At 45.6% G+C, this 20929-nt stretch overlaps 1 protein-coding gene across 11 annotated transcripts in view; it reads right to left on the minus strand.

Annotated features, from left to right (window-relative positions):
• Sec24b (SEC24 homolog B, COPII component) overlaps positions 1-20122 on the minus strand; it is a 71316-nt gene extending 51194 nt beyond the window's left edge. For 3 of the 11 annotated variants that reach the window (XM_087620709.1, XM_087620701.1, XM_087620720.1), the window contains exons 1-3: positions 19833-20122; positions 5093-5866; positions 1655-1798 (exon numbers count right to left, since the gene is read on the minus strand). In XM_087620709.1, coding sequence (XP_087476835.1) covers positions 1655-1798; positions 5093-5866; positions 19833-19932 — 1018 coding nt within the window. In that variant the 5' untranslated portion in view covers positions 19933-20122. 11 annotated transcript variants of the gene reach the window in all.
• Between the last annotated feature and the right edge of the window lie 807 nt (positions 20123-20929).

Here is a 20929-nt window from a genome sequence, read left to right on the forward strand (position 1 = left end):
CTATATATGTTGAATTCTCTCTAGATTACATATGATACCTACTAAGTTTATCCTATGTAAATACTTGTTCTGCTGTACCACTTAGGGAACAATGACAATGTCTGTGTATGCTCGGTAAAGATGCTTCCTGGGAATTCTCAATCCCTAGTTTATTAGGTCTTCAGACACAGAACTTAGGATCCAGATAGCAGTAGTGGTCACGTGACCCCAACACACTATATAAAGATGGAACTCTGCACAGCTTCCAAGAGCTCAATTTTATGCAGACTACAACTTGTACAACCAGTTTCCTTGACTCACATAAACAATGAGTTTCTATATCCCAGGCAAAAACAATTTGCTACTTAGAAAACAAATGAGTTAAGGGTTACAGATGGACACATCTCCAACATTACATTTTCGGTTATTTATGCAAACAGCTGATCTTAGGTAAAACAAAAGGCTGTCAACAGCCACCAACAATAAAAGTTATATTTTATAGAAAGAATATATAACAGGGTTTGAATTAGAAACCTTTTGCATTACCACTTATTAACCTGTAATCTCAGCCAAGGTACTTCAACTCTATGAATCTTAGTTCTTTAATCTGTCAAACAGAGATCTGTGCCACATGATTAATAAGGGAATTAATGAAACAAAAATATAGTTACTATGACCATAATAAGCATTAAATAAAGGATGGGAGTTTCTTCTGTTTAAAATGTGCTAGGAGGCAATACTATGCTTGCTTAGGGGAAGAGTACAATGTAAAGTAATAACTGAAGACACCATCAGGAGAAGACACAGAAAGATACAAGTGTGTGTGTGTGCGTGTGTGCGTGTGTGCGTGTGTGCATGCATGCATGTGCACGCCCACTTAAGTTCATGACTCCTTTCAAATCAAGTAAGAAAATTTACAACATAATCTGACCAGTTGACAGAAAGGGCTCTGTTGGCCACATAAACACTCAACAGACAGAGGCAGTGAAAGCAGTCTAAGGATTTGCAGTGCCTTTCCTGAGATTTAGAACATAATAGAAGAGTTTTCACAGTCAAGGCTAGAGGTTGTCACACACAGTAAGTAAGGTCCTTAAAATAGTTCCCGTGAGTTGGAAATACAAAGTCTGATCAAATGAACGCAGATTAACCAGAAACATCAAGATTTTGGAATTTTTGCCATATAGAAAGTAACCAAGAAAACTTCTGAAAGAAATGATAGTGGAGAGACAGGATCAAACCAGTCTATGTCAGATCTGTCACTTACTTATTCAAGAATATTAAATTAAGCACACGGTCTGTCAATGATGCATGTAGAGGCTACAATTCCATGACACCTCTCATTCCCACCCCTCCCCACCCCCATCATGGATGATAAACAAATGACAAGCACAGAAATCTTCAAACAAAACACAAAGTTTCACCAAATAAGATGATGATGGTTGATTTAGCCTAAAAAAAAGTCTATAATGGTTTAAGGAAATTTAACATACCAGATAATATCCAATTGATAGTAAAAATTATAAATTAACATGCAAGACTAAGCTGTCATATTTAAGTTTGAATTATGAATACTTGTTTCATGTTTTCAGTTAGTTATGGCTATACAATGGCATTTTTAAATCGGCTCCTGAGACATGAGTGTGCATCTGCAGAAAGCAAGCAGCTCCTCACATACCTTTTGTCTGCATCTGCTCTGGGGGGGGTGGAGCAGACGGCACAGGCCCAACTGGGTGACTTGGGGCAGGTGGCATTCTTGTTGATGAGGGTCCTGGCAAAACTGTGGCTACTACGGAGCTGGGCTTAGGTGGTTGGACATTTTCTGTAATAGGACAAGACAGAGAATCTGCAACTGAAGACAAGAAATCATTTCACCCACAGCAACAAACGTGAGCCCATTAAAACAAGTGTACTAACAAAATGCAATGGATCTGACGTCCACAGAAGCTCCGGTGCCACCAACCGATTGGGTATCGAGATGTCAGCAGACAGAATCCTATCGGAGACTACTGCCTTACTGTTACATGTGTAGCAATCTCTTAACCACCCTACATAGGAAAGTCATTGTTGCTTCTCGGCCTTTTGGCTAAGACCAAGTGTAGGAAACTGTCATTATACATCTACTACTTTACTGTATGTTATCCATTTCAGGATTGAAGAAAGACAGTCATTTATTTTAATCAAAATTATGTTTGATAAATAGTTCATTCTGGGGGTTGGGGATTTAGCTCAGTGGTAGAGTGCTTGCCTAGGAAGCGCAAGGCCCGGGAAAAAAAAAAAAAAAAAAAAAAAAAAGAACCAAAATAAAAAAAAATAGTTCATTCTGACAAAGCTATTTTATTTCTTATGTGCATCTTTGTATGTGTGTACTGAGTGTAGGTGTACACACAGGAGCACACATGACAACCTCAGGTGTTTCTCAGGTGCTATCCACTTGGGATTTTACAGACAGCCTCCCACTGTCAATAGAGCTGGCCCTGATGGGTGTGAGCGAGAGATGCCTTCCCCAACACCTAACAACAGATGGGAGAGCTGGCCTCACTACTCCTTGCAGCTCTCAGGAGTGCTGGCCCTGTGCCTCACCCTGGCATCGAAGGACAGCTGGTCCTTATAGTGAAGGAGTTGGTGTGCTAGACCTGCTCTCTGCCAGCTGCAGCACTGGGAGAGCGGGTGAGCTAGCTGAGGCTGAGCTGGGGAGCTTGCCCTAGTGGTATGGGGATAGAACACCTAGTGGGCTGACAACTCAGTTGCCTGTCAGGCCCAGATCCAAGGCTTTAGCTTTAGCTAGCTACTCAACATCTACCCCATCCATGAACTGCTGGGAGTGCATGAAGAAGCCAGTCCTGCAGATTTGAAGCTTCAGGATCTCCATGACACCAGGCATAACAAGGATATCCAGGAGGAGTCCCAGTGTAGATCCAGTACTGACAGTGTAGCAGCAGCCAGGCCTTGAAGCAGAGCAGTGACTCCCTGCAGCGTACATTTGCATGTCTGGACGGGTGGGCAAAGGCCGATGAGTATATATAAGGTAGATATAAGGTACATACACCGTGGGACACATGTATGATATAAGGTATATACACTGTGGGACACACTGTGACAGGACAGCCTCCGTGGTGAAATGTTTTTGTTTTGTTCTGTTGAGTTTTTCTGTTTTTTATTTTTTTTTTGTTGTCAGGGAGGCTGGATGTAAGGGTGGAGGGAGGATATGAAGGGACAGGGAGATGAGTGGGACTGGGGTATATGATGTGTACTCATAAAGAATCAATAAAAAGTTAACAAAGGAAAAAGAGTTTGCCAAACAAACCTCAGTGATCTACCCATCTCCATCACCCCGGGAATGGTAAGTGTGTCATCAAGCTGGGACTTCAGGGTTTTGTTTTATATTTTAACCTGGGTTCTGGGAATCAAACTGGGACCTCAAACACTTCGCTGGCTGAGCTGCCTCCCTAGACTGGTACCTTGGTAAATTTAAACAAAGGAAAAGGCTTCTGTTCTCATCTGTTGATCATAATTTCTACTAGAGCATTTGACAAGACTAGAGTTTCACCTTCAGAGAGTTTTTAAATGGGGTAAACTAATGAAAAGTTTAGTCTAAGTTAACCAACCACAGCATGGCAAACACACTGGACTCCTTACTAAAATCACCTAAAATCCTAGGCCGCCAGTGTATGCAGTGCCCCAGCATGTGTCTCTACAAAGACCAAGAGGGGCCACTGAAGGTCTTTCCTCCAAGTAAATTAACAATTATCTATCACAGTATTTGCTTAATTCAAGTGTACAGTTGAGTGCTAATATAAAATTCTAATTAAAATGTGAAATACTCCACTGTCCAGGCAAGGATGCCTAGCTCTCTGTACGGCCCTTGACACTGATTGCAGGGACAGTTACACTCTGAACGCAATGCCCAGAGCGCTACCACAGCTTCAGCAACCATTCTGGGCGGACATTTTCTTTTCCTTTGTTTTTTGTTCCTGTGAAGCCAGGGCTTCTCTGTGTGCCCTGGCTGTCCTGAACTTGCTCTACAGACCAGGCTGGCCTCACACGCAAGAGGTCTGCCTGCCTCTGCCTCCCCAGAGCTAGGACTAAAGGTGTGCACCGCCACTGCCCAGTGCTGCAACGACATTTTCTTTTTTTTTTTTTGGTTCTTTTTTTCGGAGCTGGGGACCGAACCCAGGGCCTTGCGCTTCCTAGGCAAGCGCTCTACCACTGAGCTAAATCCCCAACCCCTGCACAGACATTTTCATTCACCTCAAGAGCACACCATTCGATTCAAGTTCACAACTTCAGACTAAGGGAAGAATATTCTATGGAAACAGAACACTTAAAATATACATCTTGGGTGGGGCATGTGGTGCACGCCTTTGATCACAGTGCTCTGAAGACAGAGGCAGATGGATGGATCTCTGAGTTTGGACCAGCCTAGAATATATAGAGGCCAGTCAGAGATACACAGTGACATCTCCTGGCTTGGTGGACGCACACACGGACACACGCACGCACGCACGCACGCACGCACGCACGCACCCACGCACGCACCCACGCACACACGCACGCACTCTCTCTCATATTTATCATATGTACTATGTATACCTTATGTAAGTAAACATACAAATGTTTTTTACTACTTTAACTACTGAGGAGTCACGTGGCCTTCCTTCCCTTCTTCATCCTTCATCTTATGCATCCATTTAAGGATAAGAAAGCAAACTCTATCTGTAGGAAGCATAGTTTAAGAAAGGTGGGATAATGATTCTGACCATCTTTTCTATAATAGCGGGGCTAGTAATGGCCAGCAAGACACATTATCAAAAGACACTCTTCACTGTGTCCAAGCCACGTTAGGGACAAATGCTGCAGAGACATAAAGACATCAATAAACACTGTCGGAGACCACAGTCAAGGCACGGAAGCAGGCTCTTCAACCAGGCCATCGAGGAGCTGAGTGAGGGCACACAGCAGGGTTTGGGGAGACTCAGTAAAACACCACAGAGACCTAAGCAGATACAGTGCAATAGCGAGCAAATCTCCAGTGTTCCTCTCAGGAAATACCACGTTAACAAGACTTTAAAGTTCGGACTGTCAGTCGTGTTCTGGTGAACTTCAATTAACTTACCGTTAATTGCTGGGTGGCTGTTCGGTATAGCCAAGGATCCCATTTGGTTTCGGATGAGACTGTCTTGGGCTGGTGGAAGGCCTGGACCTGACCATGGTAGAGAACTGTATCCTGAATGACTCTGCTGCTGCTGCTGCTGCTGCTGCTGCTGCTGCTGCTGCTGCTGGTGCTGGGAAGGTGGAGGCGGAGGTCTCGATGGGTAGGCAACAGCTGTGCTTGGGCCAGAGTATGACTCTTTAAGTGGCCTGGCAGGCGGAGGAGCACTCTGTGAGGTAAACATCTGCCCATACGGCTCACTGGCAGGCAGCGAGGGGTATGAAACGTTAGGATACACGACATTAGACACAGTGGAGATGGGATAATGACTACAAGTGGAGGGGTATCCCTGAGAAGCAACAGAAGCGGTGGCGGAGTATGTGGCAGGACTACTGTAGCGGTTCCCAAGAGAGGAATAGGGCTGGGAGGCACTCGGGTACGAATGGGACGCCGATGCTGGAGCTCCTTGGAAAGGTCCTGGCGTGGATGCCCCCATGTGAGGGGCAGAAGGACCTCTGCCATACATGAGCTGTGCTCCTGGTTGGTTTGCTGAGCTGGGAGTCCCCACATTCTGTGTTGGTGCTGTATATGGACGAGAGTAGTAATTCTCACACTGGTTATCCAACGGCAAGGAGGTCATTTTCCCAGGTCCTTGAGAGTAGTGTCCTGAGGGGGCCATATAGTTTTGATGAGGCAGCCCATACCCAGATGGAACTTGCATTTGACTCTGTGCTGGACCTGAAGAAAAAAAAAAAAAATCACAGTGTTGCACAAAGAGATGATGCATAAGTAGCTCCCATCTAAATGTTGGCCCAATTAATCTTTTTCTCTGTAGCCTCACCATATTGTCAAAGATACACATTGTCATAGACCTATCATGTAGCTAGACTCCAAAATGACCCCCTATGAGGCCCCGCCTCCTGCTTCTCAAAGCCTTGAGTAGTCCTCCCTCACCTTGGGTCAGGACTCCTCTCCATGAGCAATAGCAAAGGCGCTGACATACCACTCCCCACATTAGCCCGGTCTTAACTCTAGTGCTCCCTCTTTCTGATAACCCCGTCTTCAATGATCTTGCAACACAGACAAGGAAGGAAGCCACGTGGTAAGGAACGGACAACCAAAGAGAAACCCCTGCCAGTGAACACGTGAATTCTAGCAACCTTCAAATTCAATGGAGTCTTGAGATAGTGACAGCCCAGCTGACAGCTTGACTATAAGCTATGAAACCCTACAGCTGACTGGCTCCCAAGTCAGTTCTTAACCAACTGTGACACAGGTTAAAAATATGGCTTAGTAGTTAAGAGCACTGGCTACTCTTCCCAGAGAACCTGGGTCTGATTCCCAGCACCCACATGGCAGTTCACAGCTGTCTGTAACTCTAGCCCCAGGGGACAGGATGCCTATAACCCCATACTGAAGGCCATGGACTGATGCTTTGAATTCCAGGCCAACCAAGGATACATTACAAGACTCTGACTTAAAAGAAAGGGGGGAGGAGCAAGGAGGATAGGAGGAAGGACGATTGTCAGAAGATGGGTTAGCCAGAACTAAAGATGTATGAAAAAGTCATATAGAAACCCACTACTTTGTAAGGCAATTTTTAAAATGCAAGAAGGAATTTAATTGGACACTGCTGCTTCCAGAAAACATGATTTATTAAACAAAACTTTGGTGCCAGGCATGAGATATTTCCCTACATGTTACTCATCAAGGAGTCCCCCAAAACAACACAGGCTATTCTCAATGCCCCTGGTTGTCTACTACTACTCAGTGGTAAGGCACTAATGAAGACTCACCACACTTTGGTTGCAGGACATAGAAACGTCAAACTGGAATTAACCAGCAAACGTTCAGCTGGCTAGCTTTCACACAGCCAGAAGGCACTACTCTGACTGCTGGAGGAAAAGACATCAGTGGTCTTACCCAGTTCGAGAGACTGCATGCTACAGTGCAGGCCTTCTAGGCAAGATGTATCCATGGAAAACACTGGCATGAGGCTTTGGGAGATAACCAAACACTTTCTGGTTTGATTTGATCGTGCTCTGTCTGAGGGAACTGTAACCCTGGTCAGGAGCCCAACGTTGGGCAGATTATTGGCCTTAGGAGAAAACCCATTTTATGAGTGTGGTTTTTGTTTTGTTTTGTTTCTTTTTTTTGAGACAATGCCCACTATGTAGCCATGGCTGGTCTAATTAGACCAGGCTGACCTAGAACTCAGCTCCACCTGCCTCTGAGATTATGGGTACCATTAACCAAGCTTGTTTGTTTCAAGGCAGGGTCTCACTACGCAGTCTTAGCTGGCCTGGTAGGGAACGGATGGAGACGGGTAGGTCTAGTTTGGGATGCGCTGACTCGCCTCTGGGACTAGGATCTGCTACCACACCTGGGCCACCACTCTTGTTTTGCTAGATGGCCATGTTGTCAGTGTCTACATATGGCTGTTTCTACTCAGACCACAGCGACTCTCAACCTTGCTCTAAGATATTTCTTCTAGCCATGGCAGCATTAACACAGACTCGTATCTAGTCAAAGTACTAAGAATGAGTGACTGTTGAATAATCAACCCTAAACAGCATATCTACCTTACCCAACCCTTCCCACGTTCAGAGAATATCTTGGAAGAGTAAGGGCAGAATTACAAGAGCGGGCTGGAGAGATGGCTCAGAGGTTAGGAGCGCTGCTGTCTTCAGAAGGCCCGAGGTCCAGCTGTTCTTCATGAGGACCCAGGCTCAATTCCCAGCACCCACAGGGTACCCCACTAAACTAAAGACCCCCCCTTGTGGCCCTAGTGAGCACCAGGCATGAAAGTGCTGCACAGACATGGATGCAGGAAAGCAGCCATGCACACCCAGGTAGCATTCACAGGAATCACTGAATGATGACAGTGGCTATGAAGGGACATGGGATACAGGAGGAGAGAAAGGACAGTGGGATGGCTATGAACATATATACATGCATTTATGAAAGGGTCAAGGAATACTTTTTTTTTTTTAAGTTGAAGAACATCAGGAGGAACCCACACCTTTTGGTATTAGCTTCTTCTTTGCCCTAACTGTGCAAGCTGGAGTCCAGGGTCTGCTCAGGTGGTGGGGCACAGGCCAAGGCTGCACAGAGCCTGGCTTCAGTCCCCAGCACTGTGGTGGAGCAGTGTTAGCAATCTATATAAAGAATGTAACGTGTAGAGTGAACGTCCTTCTTACTCTGATAATGTATATTCTACTACCTGGGCACATCTGGAAGCAGTGGTTTTTCTGTGTATTTGGATGAATAAACACTAGCATGGCTGTACAACTATGTTTTATTTCAATGTACCCTACACACTATTCTGTTATCATGTGTAAATCCCCATTTAAAAAAATAGAGAGTAAGGCTGGAGAGATGGCTCCGTGGTTAAGAGCACTGACTGCTCTTCCAGAGGTCCCGAGTTCAATTCCCAACAACCTCATGGTGGCTCCCAGCCATCTGTAATGACATCTGATGCCTCTTCTGGTGTGTCTGAGGACAGCAACAGTGTTCTCACATACATAAATGTTTCATTGCAGGTGATGTTTACTAAGTCCTCATCAACAAGCATCATTTCAGAGGATGAACTTCTTTCTATGAACAATTAAGAGATGGCTTTCCTACAAATGAAAGTGGGGTTTTGTGCTTTAAAAATTGGCCACTGCACTGAGCAATGGGAGCTTGCCTATAGTCCTGGCACTAAGGGCCTGAGACAGGAGGATAGAGTTCAAGGCCAGCCTAGACTACATAACAAGAGGCTATCTCAGAAAAACAAGCAAAGAGGAGCAGTGTTACAGCTCTCTCCAAGAACTACCAATCATACTTCCCACCAATAGTTCCATAGACTGCCTCATACTCCCCACACTAACATTTTGTGCTTTACCAGAATGTGAAGTAGTCTAGAAGCATTTTAATTTTAAAATATCTATTTCTTTTATGTGTATGAGTCTGCATGTATATACATCATCATGTGTGTGCCTGGTGTCCTCTGAGGTCAGAAGAACTGGAACTGAAGGTATGGATGGCTGTGGGATATCATATGGGCACTGGGAATTGAACCTGGTCTTCTGTAAAACCAAATGCTGTAACCATTGAACCATCTTTCCAGCCTGTTTCCATTCCCCTCACAACCCCATCAACCCCCAGGGCTTTGCACATGCTAATTAATACATGTTCTACCACTGAGCCACATCTCTAGCCCTGATTTTTCTAGTACCTAGTTTCCTGCCATGTGTAAGGTAATAGGAATTTGTACCCGAATGAAATAGTATCAGCAACAGGAAGTTATAAGAGTCGCTGTAGTAAAGAAGCATCCCTGTCATAATGATCCTGCTAAGAGCTGAGTAAAAGTTACACTTTCTGTTTATTTCTAATTACTAAATAAGGTAAGAGAAATTGGGGGCATGAAATACATATTCTATAGCCAACACAAAGATAACTTATTATCAGGTGCAAAGGAGACCAATATCCACTTCCATAATTCAAAGTCTAAGTGGAGAACTACACATTACTAACTAACAGCTTACTCTCCTATAGGTTATTTACCTAATTACAATTCACCTGAAACAACTTACTAAAACAAAAAATCTGAAAAGTCTTTCATTACCTTGAAAATAAAATGTGAAAATACATAAGATGGCCCACTTCCTGCCACTACAGTTTTCAGAAGTGAACAATGAAGACAGCCCAGATCAAAATCTACTTAAATACCTACCCATCTGTTTAATGGCTGATGTGGTTCATCCCCACCACACTCTCAGCACAATACTGGGAAATAATCATTGTCTCTGTACAACTACTCAACACCACCCCGAAGGAAAGCAGGAAAGCGGGGCACATGCTGACAGCTGATGGTGAATTACCTGCTGGAAGTCAGACTCTCAAGTCCACTAAAGAGGCAAGGGAGGGAGGGAGGAGTGGCTACCCAAGCAGGTGGGGTTGGGGTGGGGTAGGAAGGCTCTTTTCATTACTTATTATTCAGTGTCACATTCTAAATGACCCCAACAAAGAGACACTATCAGCAATATGGCTTTAACCCCAGAGGCAGGTTGAGCTCTGTGGGTTTGAGGCCAGCCTGGTCTACACAGTGGAGTTCCCACCCAGTCAGGACTGCAGAGTGAAGGTCTTGCCTCAGAAAGAGACACAGAGCATGAGCACACATGCAGTAGAAACAAGATTCTAAGCTTTGACTTCTCTCCTCTCTGGGGCTGGTGACAAACCTCCACACCCTGCACTCTAGACAGCAGGCAGTAAGACCTGAGCAGAAGGGCCGCCTGTGGTGCTAGGTTTCTGGAGAAGGTGGTCATTAAATTAGATAGCGAGCTGGGACTACCGATGTGGCTCAGATTGTTAAGGTACTTGCTACCAAGCCTTGTGACCTGAGTTTGATCCCTGGGACCCATGTGGTAAGAGAGAAATGATGCCCCAAAGATGTCAACTGACCTCCATACCCACCCCACCCACACTAAATATAATTGAAAAAAGAAATATTCTTTTTTCTTTACTATGTTCAACGAGACATATGCCCACATCCTAACCTGTGAGGCTACATGGCAGAGGAGAATTAAGACTGTAGATGGCATTAAGGTATTAATCAGATGACATCTATTAAAATAGTTCTATTATCTTAACTATGCAGAGAATTAGAGGCCTGGCTAAAAATCTTCAGGGAAATACTCTATGGTTGGTTCTAAATACAGAGAAAATGGGCCATGAGCCAAGAAATGTGGGCAGCCTCTAGGAGTTGGAAAGGGCAACGAAACTCTCTAGAGCATTGAACAAATGTGTCCTGCAGGAAGATCTGATTTTAGCCCAACTAGACTTCTTACCTAGAAATAATAAATTCAGATTGTTTCAAGAAATCAATTAGTGGCAATTTGTTATAAAAATAGAGCCAATGGCCCTCCCTGACTGACTCCTGGGTCACAGTTTGCCTTGCTGTCACGACTGTCCAACGGTCAGGTCTAAGAACACTAAGTCCTTTGCATCCAAGCTCAAGAAACCAAAGCTGATGTGCTACACTGAAGAACACTGCTGCGAAGTCAAAACAAGTGCTGACCTGGGGGAAGATGTGCAACACGCACGCCTGACACGCCACTCACAAAAAGCCACAGCACAATGAGCTGACCCCAGAGGCCTAGAGGCTAATGAGAACAGAAGGTTCTATTGGAAGCAGGGCAGTGTGACACTAAAACTGAACTTCTGATCACATGATCAAAGCTCTTTCAAGAATGGTGATAAAAACGGATGCACCAAACAGTCACAGACACAAGCTGAGAAGAATCATTTCACCATCACCATCAGCTGTTTTCCAAGCCATGCTTCCACACCTCTGTATCTTTACAAAACTGAACTCTACCAGGAGTCTCCCACATGCCTCCTCCATCTCTTAACGAGATCCTAACTCTGACCTCAGCATAGCTCTGCCCGAAGAAATACTCACTAAGACTGGGTGGATGTAGCTTACACAGTAGCTGGACCTCGAGAGTTCCCCTGCCCTCTCCAGCTTCTAGAAGCTGCCCACTTTCCTTTTCCCATGGACAGGCCTTAATTTCAAACTCGAAATGGAAAGGCTGGGTTGGCTTTTTTCAAAGCTTGCTGCCTGACTCATAGAAATCATGATTTTGAAAATCATGAACTCCAAATCATCACCAAATATTTCTGTATCTGGCACTTATCACAGAGTGTCAACAACATACTTCAAGAGGAAAAACAGGAAACCTCGCGAGTGTCTCCTGAAGTTCTGGAAGGCAACAGGCTAAAATGGGTTTTACTAGGCGAGAAGTCAGGACGGAATTACACTAGTGCAAAGGCTACATTCCGTACTGGCACTTCTGGAGGCTCCTAGTGGTATCTTCATCTAAAAACCGTACAACCATATTTCTGTTTCCGAATCACCTTCTCTGTCACTTCAGACCCCTCATCTTTCATTCTATCTTTGTATGTATCACATTTTGTTGTAGGTATGGCTTTCCCGGAATGTTATGCATACCAGGCTGGCCTTGAATTCATAGAGATCCAGCTGCCTCTGCCTTCTGAGTGCTGGGAATACAGGAGTTCACTGCTACACCAAGCTCAGATCACAATCTTACCTGACATTCAAAAATCTAGTCCCAATTTTTATTTAGTTGGCTATTTCTTTTTTACTTTTTTGAGACACTACCTCACTATGCATCTTTGGCTAGTCTGAAATGTACTATTTACACCAGGCTGGCCTCAAGTTTTCAGAAATCTCTTGAGTGCTGGCTGGGTATATGGGCATGTGCCAACTGGCCCAGCTTGTTTGCCATTTTAGATCCAGGTGAAGGACCACTTAAGCCTTCCCTTAAACTCTCCCATTCCAAGGCTAGCCAGTGGCTAGGCAAGGCATGGCTTCACAGCTCTTCCTCTACACTTGAACTGGTTTTTCTCATCATTGCATCAGGGGCTTTTGCTACATGATGCTAACTCAGCCTCTGCCAAGCTGGCTGGCCAGAGAGATGGCCTATTAGCAGAAACTTTCTGTCATGGTTTGAATATGCCTGGTCCAGAGAGTGGCACTGTTTGGAGGGGTGTTCTCCTTGGGGTAGCTGGGTCACTGTGGGTGTGGGCTTTAAAACCCTCATCCTTGCTGCCTGGAAGTCAGAATTCTGCTAGCAGCTTTCAGAAGATGTAGAACTCTCAGTTCCTCCTGCACCATGCCTGCTTGGATGCTGCCATGTTCCTGTCTTGATGATAATGAACTGAATGAACCTCTGAACCTGTAAGCCAGCCCCCAATGAAATGTTATCCTTTATAAGAGTTGCACTGGTCATGGTATCTGTTCACAGCAATATAACCCTAAGACAGAAGTTGGTACTAGGTACTGGGGTATTGCTGTGATGCTTTTGTTTGGAAGAATGTGCATTTTGGGACTTTGTATTTGGAAAGCAGTGGAATGCTTTAAATGGGGCTTAACGGACTATCCTAATAGGAATATGGAAGACTTTGCTACTCAATGTGCTTTGACCTGTGCAGACATGCCCCAAGAGTTTTCAGTGGAGAAGATCTTCAGTATGTGGCCTAGAGACTGTTTTTGTAGTATTCTGGTGAAGAACATAGCTGCTTTTCGCCCTTGTCTTTAGAGTCTGCCTGAGCTAAGGTGAAGAGACTCAGATTAATTGCACTGACAAAGAAAGTCTCAGAAATGCCCATCATAGACTTTGTTCTCTGGTATCATGAAGAGCATTTTAAACAAGCACAGCAAGCTGAGAAAGGAAAAATATAAACTATATGGTTGAGTATTAAAGGGGCACCAGGAAGTGAAATGGAGCTGAATCCTGTGTTCAAGGATATTAGATTGAATTAAAGGAGTGGGACTTTGGGGCAAGATCCTACACCCAGCTAAATTAGATCCAGGCACTGTGGTACACACCTTCAATCCCAGGAGATAAAGTCAAGCAGATCTCTGAGTTCAAGGCCAGCCAGAGTCAACATTAAGTTGTAGGTGAAAATTTAAATCCAGGCTTAGTGGTACATACCTTTAAGCCAGAGACAGGCATGCAGATTTCTGAGTTTAAGGTCAGTCTACAGAGCAAGACCCGGGACACCCAAGCTTAGGCAATAAAGGAGTTATAAATGAGGAAGCTAGTGATAATGTAATAGAACAAGGGGCCATGTTCCAGCTCCTGCAAGCAGCAGAACTTGGCAGCTTCGGCCATGTGTCTCTGGCTTTATAGTCAAGACACTTTCCAAAAGTGGATGGAGAGAGGAAGGAGGGGAAGGCAGAATGAACCAAGTGACTGAAGTGATCAAAACAATGGCCAAGCCCTAGACATTGATACAATAAGGAGAACAAAGCTGCTAGAGGCTTTCAGAACACTCTAAAGCAAGGAGATATGAAGGCAAGTTCACTTTACTCAGCTGGGGACCTACCCCAAGATGCTACTGGGAATATAATAAACACATGCACAGTCTGCCACTCAAAGGATGTATAAGCTGGTATTCTAAAGAAAAAGGAATAAAGGGGATTCTCAGTGCTGATTCCCTACCTGGGCTGAATACTTAAAAAATACCTCAGGGCCAGAGAGATGGCTCAGCAGCTAGAGCAGCATGAACTTCTCTTCCTGAGGTCCTGAGTTCAATTCCCAGCAACCACATGGTGGTTCACAACCATCTGTAATGGGATCCAATGCCCTCTTCTGGTGTGTCTTAAGATAGCTACAGTGTACTCATATAAATAAAATAAATGTTTAAACACACACACACAAAACAAAAACAAAAACAAAAAACAAAAAAACCCCCAAAAAACAGTACCTCATTTAATCTAACACCCTCAAAGGCTCTACAAGGCAGACATCACTAAACTCAATCTCACGCACGGAAAGTAACTTTTCTCCATAAAGCCTGGACTAAATCAATCTCTGCAGCTGTTCTGTCTCTTCTGGGCAATCCCAGGTGACTGACCCTCGTGTGAACACAGCCTTCTCCAGGCTGAGAGTATCCTACCTCCATCATGCTACAGCACTGACTGGACAAAGTCCATTCAAGACTGTCTGTCCCACTTCAGGCTTCCGCGTCCAACAGTTTAGTGTAGATAGATGGGTTTTTAAAAAGGAGGCTGGGGCTGGAGAGGGGCTCAGCTGAGTCCTCTGCCATCGGATCTGAGATCCCAGCACCCATGTCAGGAGACATACAACTACCTTTAACTCTAGCTCCGGGAAGATCTGATGCTTCTGACGTGTGTGAGCATCTACACAAACATGCACACATGCACAGAAATAAATAAATATTTTTAAAAATGTTATTTTAAAAGCGGAATTTACCTGAAATATTGCTGGGAACAATATATGGGGCTCACAAAAAAATTGATAGCTATAAACTCAGAACCCTGAGAGGTGTGAAAGGCACAGCAAGTAACTAAAGCCATACAGTATAATAACAATTACTTATTAGGTTATTACACAGACAGATGTCTGAATATTTACAGGGCAAAGACTTTAAGGTCCTTGAGATTGCTAGTCAGTAGGTTAGAAGGGAAAAAATTCTTTATTCAGACAAGTCCATGGAGGCCAAGGAAGACGAGCTCTCCTGAGGACCTAACACTTCTGGGCAGCCCCAGATGTGAATGGAAACCGAAGACACTGCACTGATTAGAAAGACTACCTGCAGCTTACAGGTTTCCTAGAGGCTACAACCAGAATATCTCTGAGTTAACAGTCTGTTTACCGTTCCATAAAAACGTCAGTAATTCCCACTCTGTTTAACACCATTGCATCATTGAAAATTAAAACCAGTGCTATCCTTTTGGGCAGAGGTAAACTGTTAAATCAGGGTTGTTTCTGTGTCACTTTCACACAACGTGAGTTGACTGGAAATAATTTGGGAGTTATACTCTGTCGGGCTGCCATCTCCACAGTACCTCTGATGACTTTGGAAGTAATGTCAATTCAAGCCAAGTGAAGCTGGACAAGAGGCTGAAGCCTTTAATCCCAGGACTTGGGAGGCAGAGACAGGAGGATCTCTGTGAGTTCAATGCCATCCTGTTCTGTAGAGCAAGTTCCAGACCAACTAGGGCTAAACAGAGAAACCCTGTCGAAGGAAGGAAGGAAGGAAGGAAGGAAGGAAGGAAGGAAGGAAGGAAGGAAGGAAGACAGTTAAAATTGAAAAATATTCAACTAATTAATACTTCGTATGGAGATGCAAATAATTCTAAATCTATGTTACTCAGAATGAAAATCTGGAGAAAGGTAGTTCCAAGATGCACAGAAAAGAGTTCACAGATGCAATGTCCTCATACTATCTTCAAGTAGTGAGAGCCCAGTACTTAAAGAATACAGCCTCCTTTCTACCTATGATGTCGAAGCTTTATAAGTTTGTCAGACATTGTATGCCCATATCTCAGCATTTGGAAGTGAAACCAGGAAGATCAGGAGTTCAAGGCCAGCATGGTACCTTATTAGAGTCTGTTCAAAGAGCACTGAACTCAGAATTAGGACTAACTGGCCTCATTCGATAAACCTTTAGTGAACTCCATAACTTGCCCAGCACTTTTTGCAGCACTAAGAACACAGCAGTAAATGAGGCAAACAGCCTCTCTCACCAACCTTCCTCTGGCATTGGTGGAAAATGCCACACGTGCCCACCTTTCTGGATCTTGGGTTTCGCCTGCAAAAGCATAGAACTAAACAAGATGTTATCCACACTGTGCTCCAGAGCTAAGGAGACCTCCATCTCCATCTTAGTGTCAATGGAGTGTCAAATTTGTCTTTAAAACACTTGCTGTTTCTTTTTTTTAAAATTACTTATGTGAAGGGTGTTTTGTCTACACATGTCTGTGCATCACATGTGTGCATCCCATGCAAGTCTGGTACCTACCCCAGAGGCCAGAAGAGGGCATTGGAAACCTTGGAACTTAAATTACAAACAGTCGTGAGCCACCATGTGAGCACAAGAATCGAACCCTGGTCCTGTGTAGAAGCAGTCAGTGCCCAGCTGCTGAGCCCCCTCTCCAGCTCCCACTTGCTGTTTCATATAAAGGAAAAGAACTGCTCGGGAAGACTTAAGGGAGAGCTGTGTGGGCTTCTTCCCTTCCCAAGCAATCTCCAGTGGACAGCATCTAAACTCAATTCTGAAGATTCCTACCTGAACTGAGTCAGATCCCACAACACTGTCCCACTTGAGAGGCCAATCGCAGGTGGCAGGCTGTCACAACTTCCCTTTCCATGATGATAAGGTAAGTTCCTACTGCCTGCCCCTTGGAAATATCTTTTCTGGATCACTGTAAGATACTACAGGGGAGTGTGGCCATGCCCATAATCTGAAGTTGGAAGCAATAGGATCAGCAAGTAGTTGGGAGGCTGGGGCAAAAGAGCAGGATCACCGAGAGTCATCCTCGGTTACATGAGACCGTGCTCAAGCAGAAACAGGCAAAGACGACATTTCAAAGGACTGTACTGCAATTCCATTGCCAATAAAGAGATAAAATTTAATAAATAACCACACCTCAATGGGGTGCACACAAGCAGGGTCTCAGGGGAAGGGGCGCCTCCAAAAGCGTGCTGGTCAAACCAGAATGTCTATCCAGAAGTTACACAGTGAGGACTGAGAGGTCAAATCCCCAGCTCATCAGTCCCATCCTGGGGCCACGGGCCATGTCTTGTGACTTAATTACACTAGTATAAATTAGGTGCAGAGCCAATGGGCATTACGAGTAACTAAGACCTCCTACTGCTCTCAAACTCCCAAGAGTCTTAGCTCCATGTGACTGGACCAGACACTGTTCAGTCTACCAAGGTTATGAAGGAAGTGACCTCATTCAGTCTGCTATGATGTTTCTCTTGTCACTGGCTTGTTTCCCATGATATTTTTTTCATACTTCAGATCTGTTTTGTATTTTTACCATGGCTGGGATCCCAGAGATATAGTAAAAAGTGGTTTCTGTGCATAACAAAAACTGAAAATATTGCTTAATCTTCATGATTTCTCTAAGACCGAGAAACAATCAGATCTGACCCTTTCTATGCGCATTAATCCCTTCTACAAACCAAACCAAACAAACTCTAGTTCTTTATTTCCAAATGCCTTGGCATGATATTCCAAGACCTTCCAGCAACCTGGCCTCTTCTGTGCCTCGATCCAACTTCCTCCTAGCCTCTCCCTTCCACCCAGTTCCTTTTGCTCTTCTCCACTTCCAGTTTCTACACAGGGCATGCACTTTCTAAGTGCATACTTCCAGGATTGTTCATCACGTAACCTCTTCCTAGAGACAGCCCTTCCCCTCCTCCCCCAACTACCTACCAAATCACTCACGGCCAACCAGAACCAATTTGAATGTTGCTAAAACACAATTCAGGAGAAGGGATTCTGTTTCATCTACTACTCTAACTTTGAATACCGATCTGGTAGCCAAGCAACAGATGCTAAATGATGATTAAGACTTTATTATGAAGAGTAAGTATAAAGAGAAACTGAGCATCCTTTCCACTGGGCATCAAGACATGGACTTACTCCTACATCCAAGTGGCTGAGTAAATATCCTGGCACTTCTGTGTCATCTCAAAAATAAAAATGCCACTTTAAAATCAAGGACACTGGGGTTGGGGATTTGGTTCAGTGGTAGAGCGCTTACCTAGGAAGCGCAAGGTCCTGGGTTCGGTCCCCAGTCGGTCCCCAGCCCCGGAAAAAAAAAAAAAGAAAGAAAAAAAAAATCAAGGACACCATTCTTGAAACTGCTAAACATGGATTTATAATGTTCTAACCTGGGACCTATCTCTAAATTATGATGTTCTGATTGCTCCCCATACAAAGATGTGCTAAAAACAAAGCCTAGCTAGCATTTACAAGAACCCTACCAAGGTTGGATTCTCAAAACCCACCTGGTAGAAAGAACCAAGTCCCAGAAGTTGTCCTCTGACCTCCATGTGCAAGCAGGGGCTCACTCACTCAAACACATGCACACAAAATTGACAAAGTTGCTCACAAATCACGTTTTCACTTGGACAAGTCTGATACCACCAATGACACTGTTCACATTCAAAAGTTTATACTAAACAATGACTATAAGAAACATGAAATACAAGTAAGGCAGACCTCGGAATCTTAAGACTAAACCATCATTTTTTTTTATAGTTGTGAATAAAAATTCCACCTGATTCTTGGGGTGTTTCCTGTTTGAAAAGCATTATTATCAATTTTCCAAACTTTGGTTGTAAATTCTGATTAGCACACTGTGTAAACTAGGTCAATGATTTGATGAGTACTGGGTGGTTTTGTTTTTTGACACAGGACAGAGGGATTTTCTTAGCTTTGATTACTTGTAGGAGGGTCATCAGACACACACTCAAGTCTCTAAAGAGGGCCCCTCCCCCAGTACTATTTAGGAACATTCCAGATCTCTAGAGCAGGGGCTAGGCATGTTAGGAAATAACTCCTGCAAGCTCGAAGCCTATAACCTCAGTAGGAAAGCTACATTCATGTTTCCCTACGCGCAGGCCTTGCCTCAAAGCAGGGCCAAGCAACTCTGGCACGTTTTTCTAGATTTTAAAGTGAAGCTGGAGATGAGGGGATCTAAAGGTGTTCGCCTCGATCCCTTTGACACCTGCTACCCCACGAACACTACTACAATCAAACTCCAAAGGCTTGAGCAGCAACCGCGGCGGCAAACCACAACAGATCCCGAGGCCGAAGTGGGTCGGGGTTACAGTTACACTTCTGCAGCAGCATATTTACATCCTTCTCCTACAAACTTAAGTGCAAACTAAGTTCCCTTCCAGGCAGCGAGCTCGCGGGCCTTAAAAAAAAAAAAAATCAAAGCTACGTTCCTGGGGCCGGAAGGATGCGATCCACCAAGTACCAAGGCTGCTCCATGCCCTCCACAGACCACGCACTCTGCGGCCCCGGCGTCCTGTGAGCTCTCGGCGGTGAAAGGGTCGCCCGGGGCAACCAGCCGGCGCCTAGGTCGGAGCTGACTGTCCTGCGGGCCGCCGACCCCTACGCCACGGCCTCGGTCCACGCGGAATGGCAGGCCTGGATGGCAGACCGCCGACAGCCCCGCCCGGCCGTCCTCTCGGCCGCTCCCCTCGCCGCACCGCGGCCTCCATGTTTCACCGCGGCCTCGGGGCCCCACCGCGGCCTCCCGGGCCCGGCCCTGCCCGTCCCGAGCCAAGACGCAGGCCGCCCGCCCGCCCTCCCTCACCCTCCCGCCTGCCTAGGCCCCGCGCCGCACCCCGGCCTCTCGCCTCACCATTCTGCTGCGGCGGCGCCAGGCCAGAGACTGCTCCGCCGAGCTTGGGCGGCATCCGGGCGCCGGCGGCCGGGTGAGGGGACCCGGCGGGGGCCGACATGACGGCGCGGCTGTCGGCGGCGGCGGCTCCTCCGCGGCGGGAGATGGGCGGAGGGAAGGAAGGCGGGGCCGCGGAGGAAGAGGAAGAGGAAGGAACGCGCTCGCGTCACAGGCCGAGTCACTCTCACTAAGGACCGCGGCCCGGGCACCCACGCTCGGCCACGCCACCGCAAGCGCGCGGACCCCGGCCCAGCCCTCCGGCGCCAGCGCCCCCTGCAGGCCGGAGCTGGCGACCACCTCCCCGCACAGGCCAGGCTGCGGCGCCGCGGAAGGGGAAGGCGCGGGCTCCTGTGGCCGCCGCTACCCGGATGGAGCCTGCGCCCTGCAGGGCTGCAGAACGGTGAAAAGCTGCGGGCTGAGGTCCCAAGTCCTGGGTCACGCCAGTCCCAGCTCATCCACGTACCCTTCCTCGAAGAGGAAGCCTGGTTTTGGATTTGTTACTTTTCCGTGTACGCTCCCCCCAACTTAATTCCAAATTAACAGTGCAATCAAGCCAAATGTTTATTGGAAATGTGTAATTCCCAAGCAAAGAGAAAACATTTCTCTATGACAGATTCTCACTAACAATGGTAATAGAGTCAAAACTTTAACCAGTGTCTTTAAACACTAGGAGAAAGACGAATACCTAATACAAGGAGAGCTTGAAGACAAACTTTACATTTTCCCCCACCCGCCAAGGGTTGGCTCCGCCCATTGGTGTTTAGGAAGCTGTGGCATTCAGAAGACAGGTCAACTTGCTTTGACTAGTGTAATCTTTGAAGCAACCTCCCTGGTCCATTCAGCATGCTGACTAGCAGGCAAGGACTGCATTATCCAAGTCATTTGGACATCTTGGTCCCAAGTAGGTCACGGTCACACAGTAGTGGGTGTGCAACTGCTCAGAAACGTTTGGATTCAGAATGAGATCTAGTAAGATGACATTTCCGGAGCGGTGGAATCCTATTTACTGGAAGGTTATGCAAACCTTAAAGCTTCGTAGTTCTAGAGCACAAAACCTT

This window comes from Rattus norvegicus, chromosome 2 (genome assembly GCF_021556685.1).
Source record: "Rattus norvegicus strain SHRSP/BbbUtx chromosome 2, alternate assembly SHRSP_T2T, whole genome shotgun sequence".
In the NCBI taxonomy this organism is placed as follows: Eukaryota; Metazoa; Chordata; class Mammalia; order Rodentia; family Muridae; genus Rattus; species Rattus norvegicus.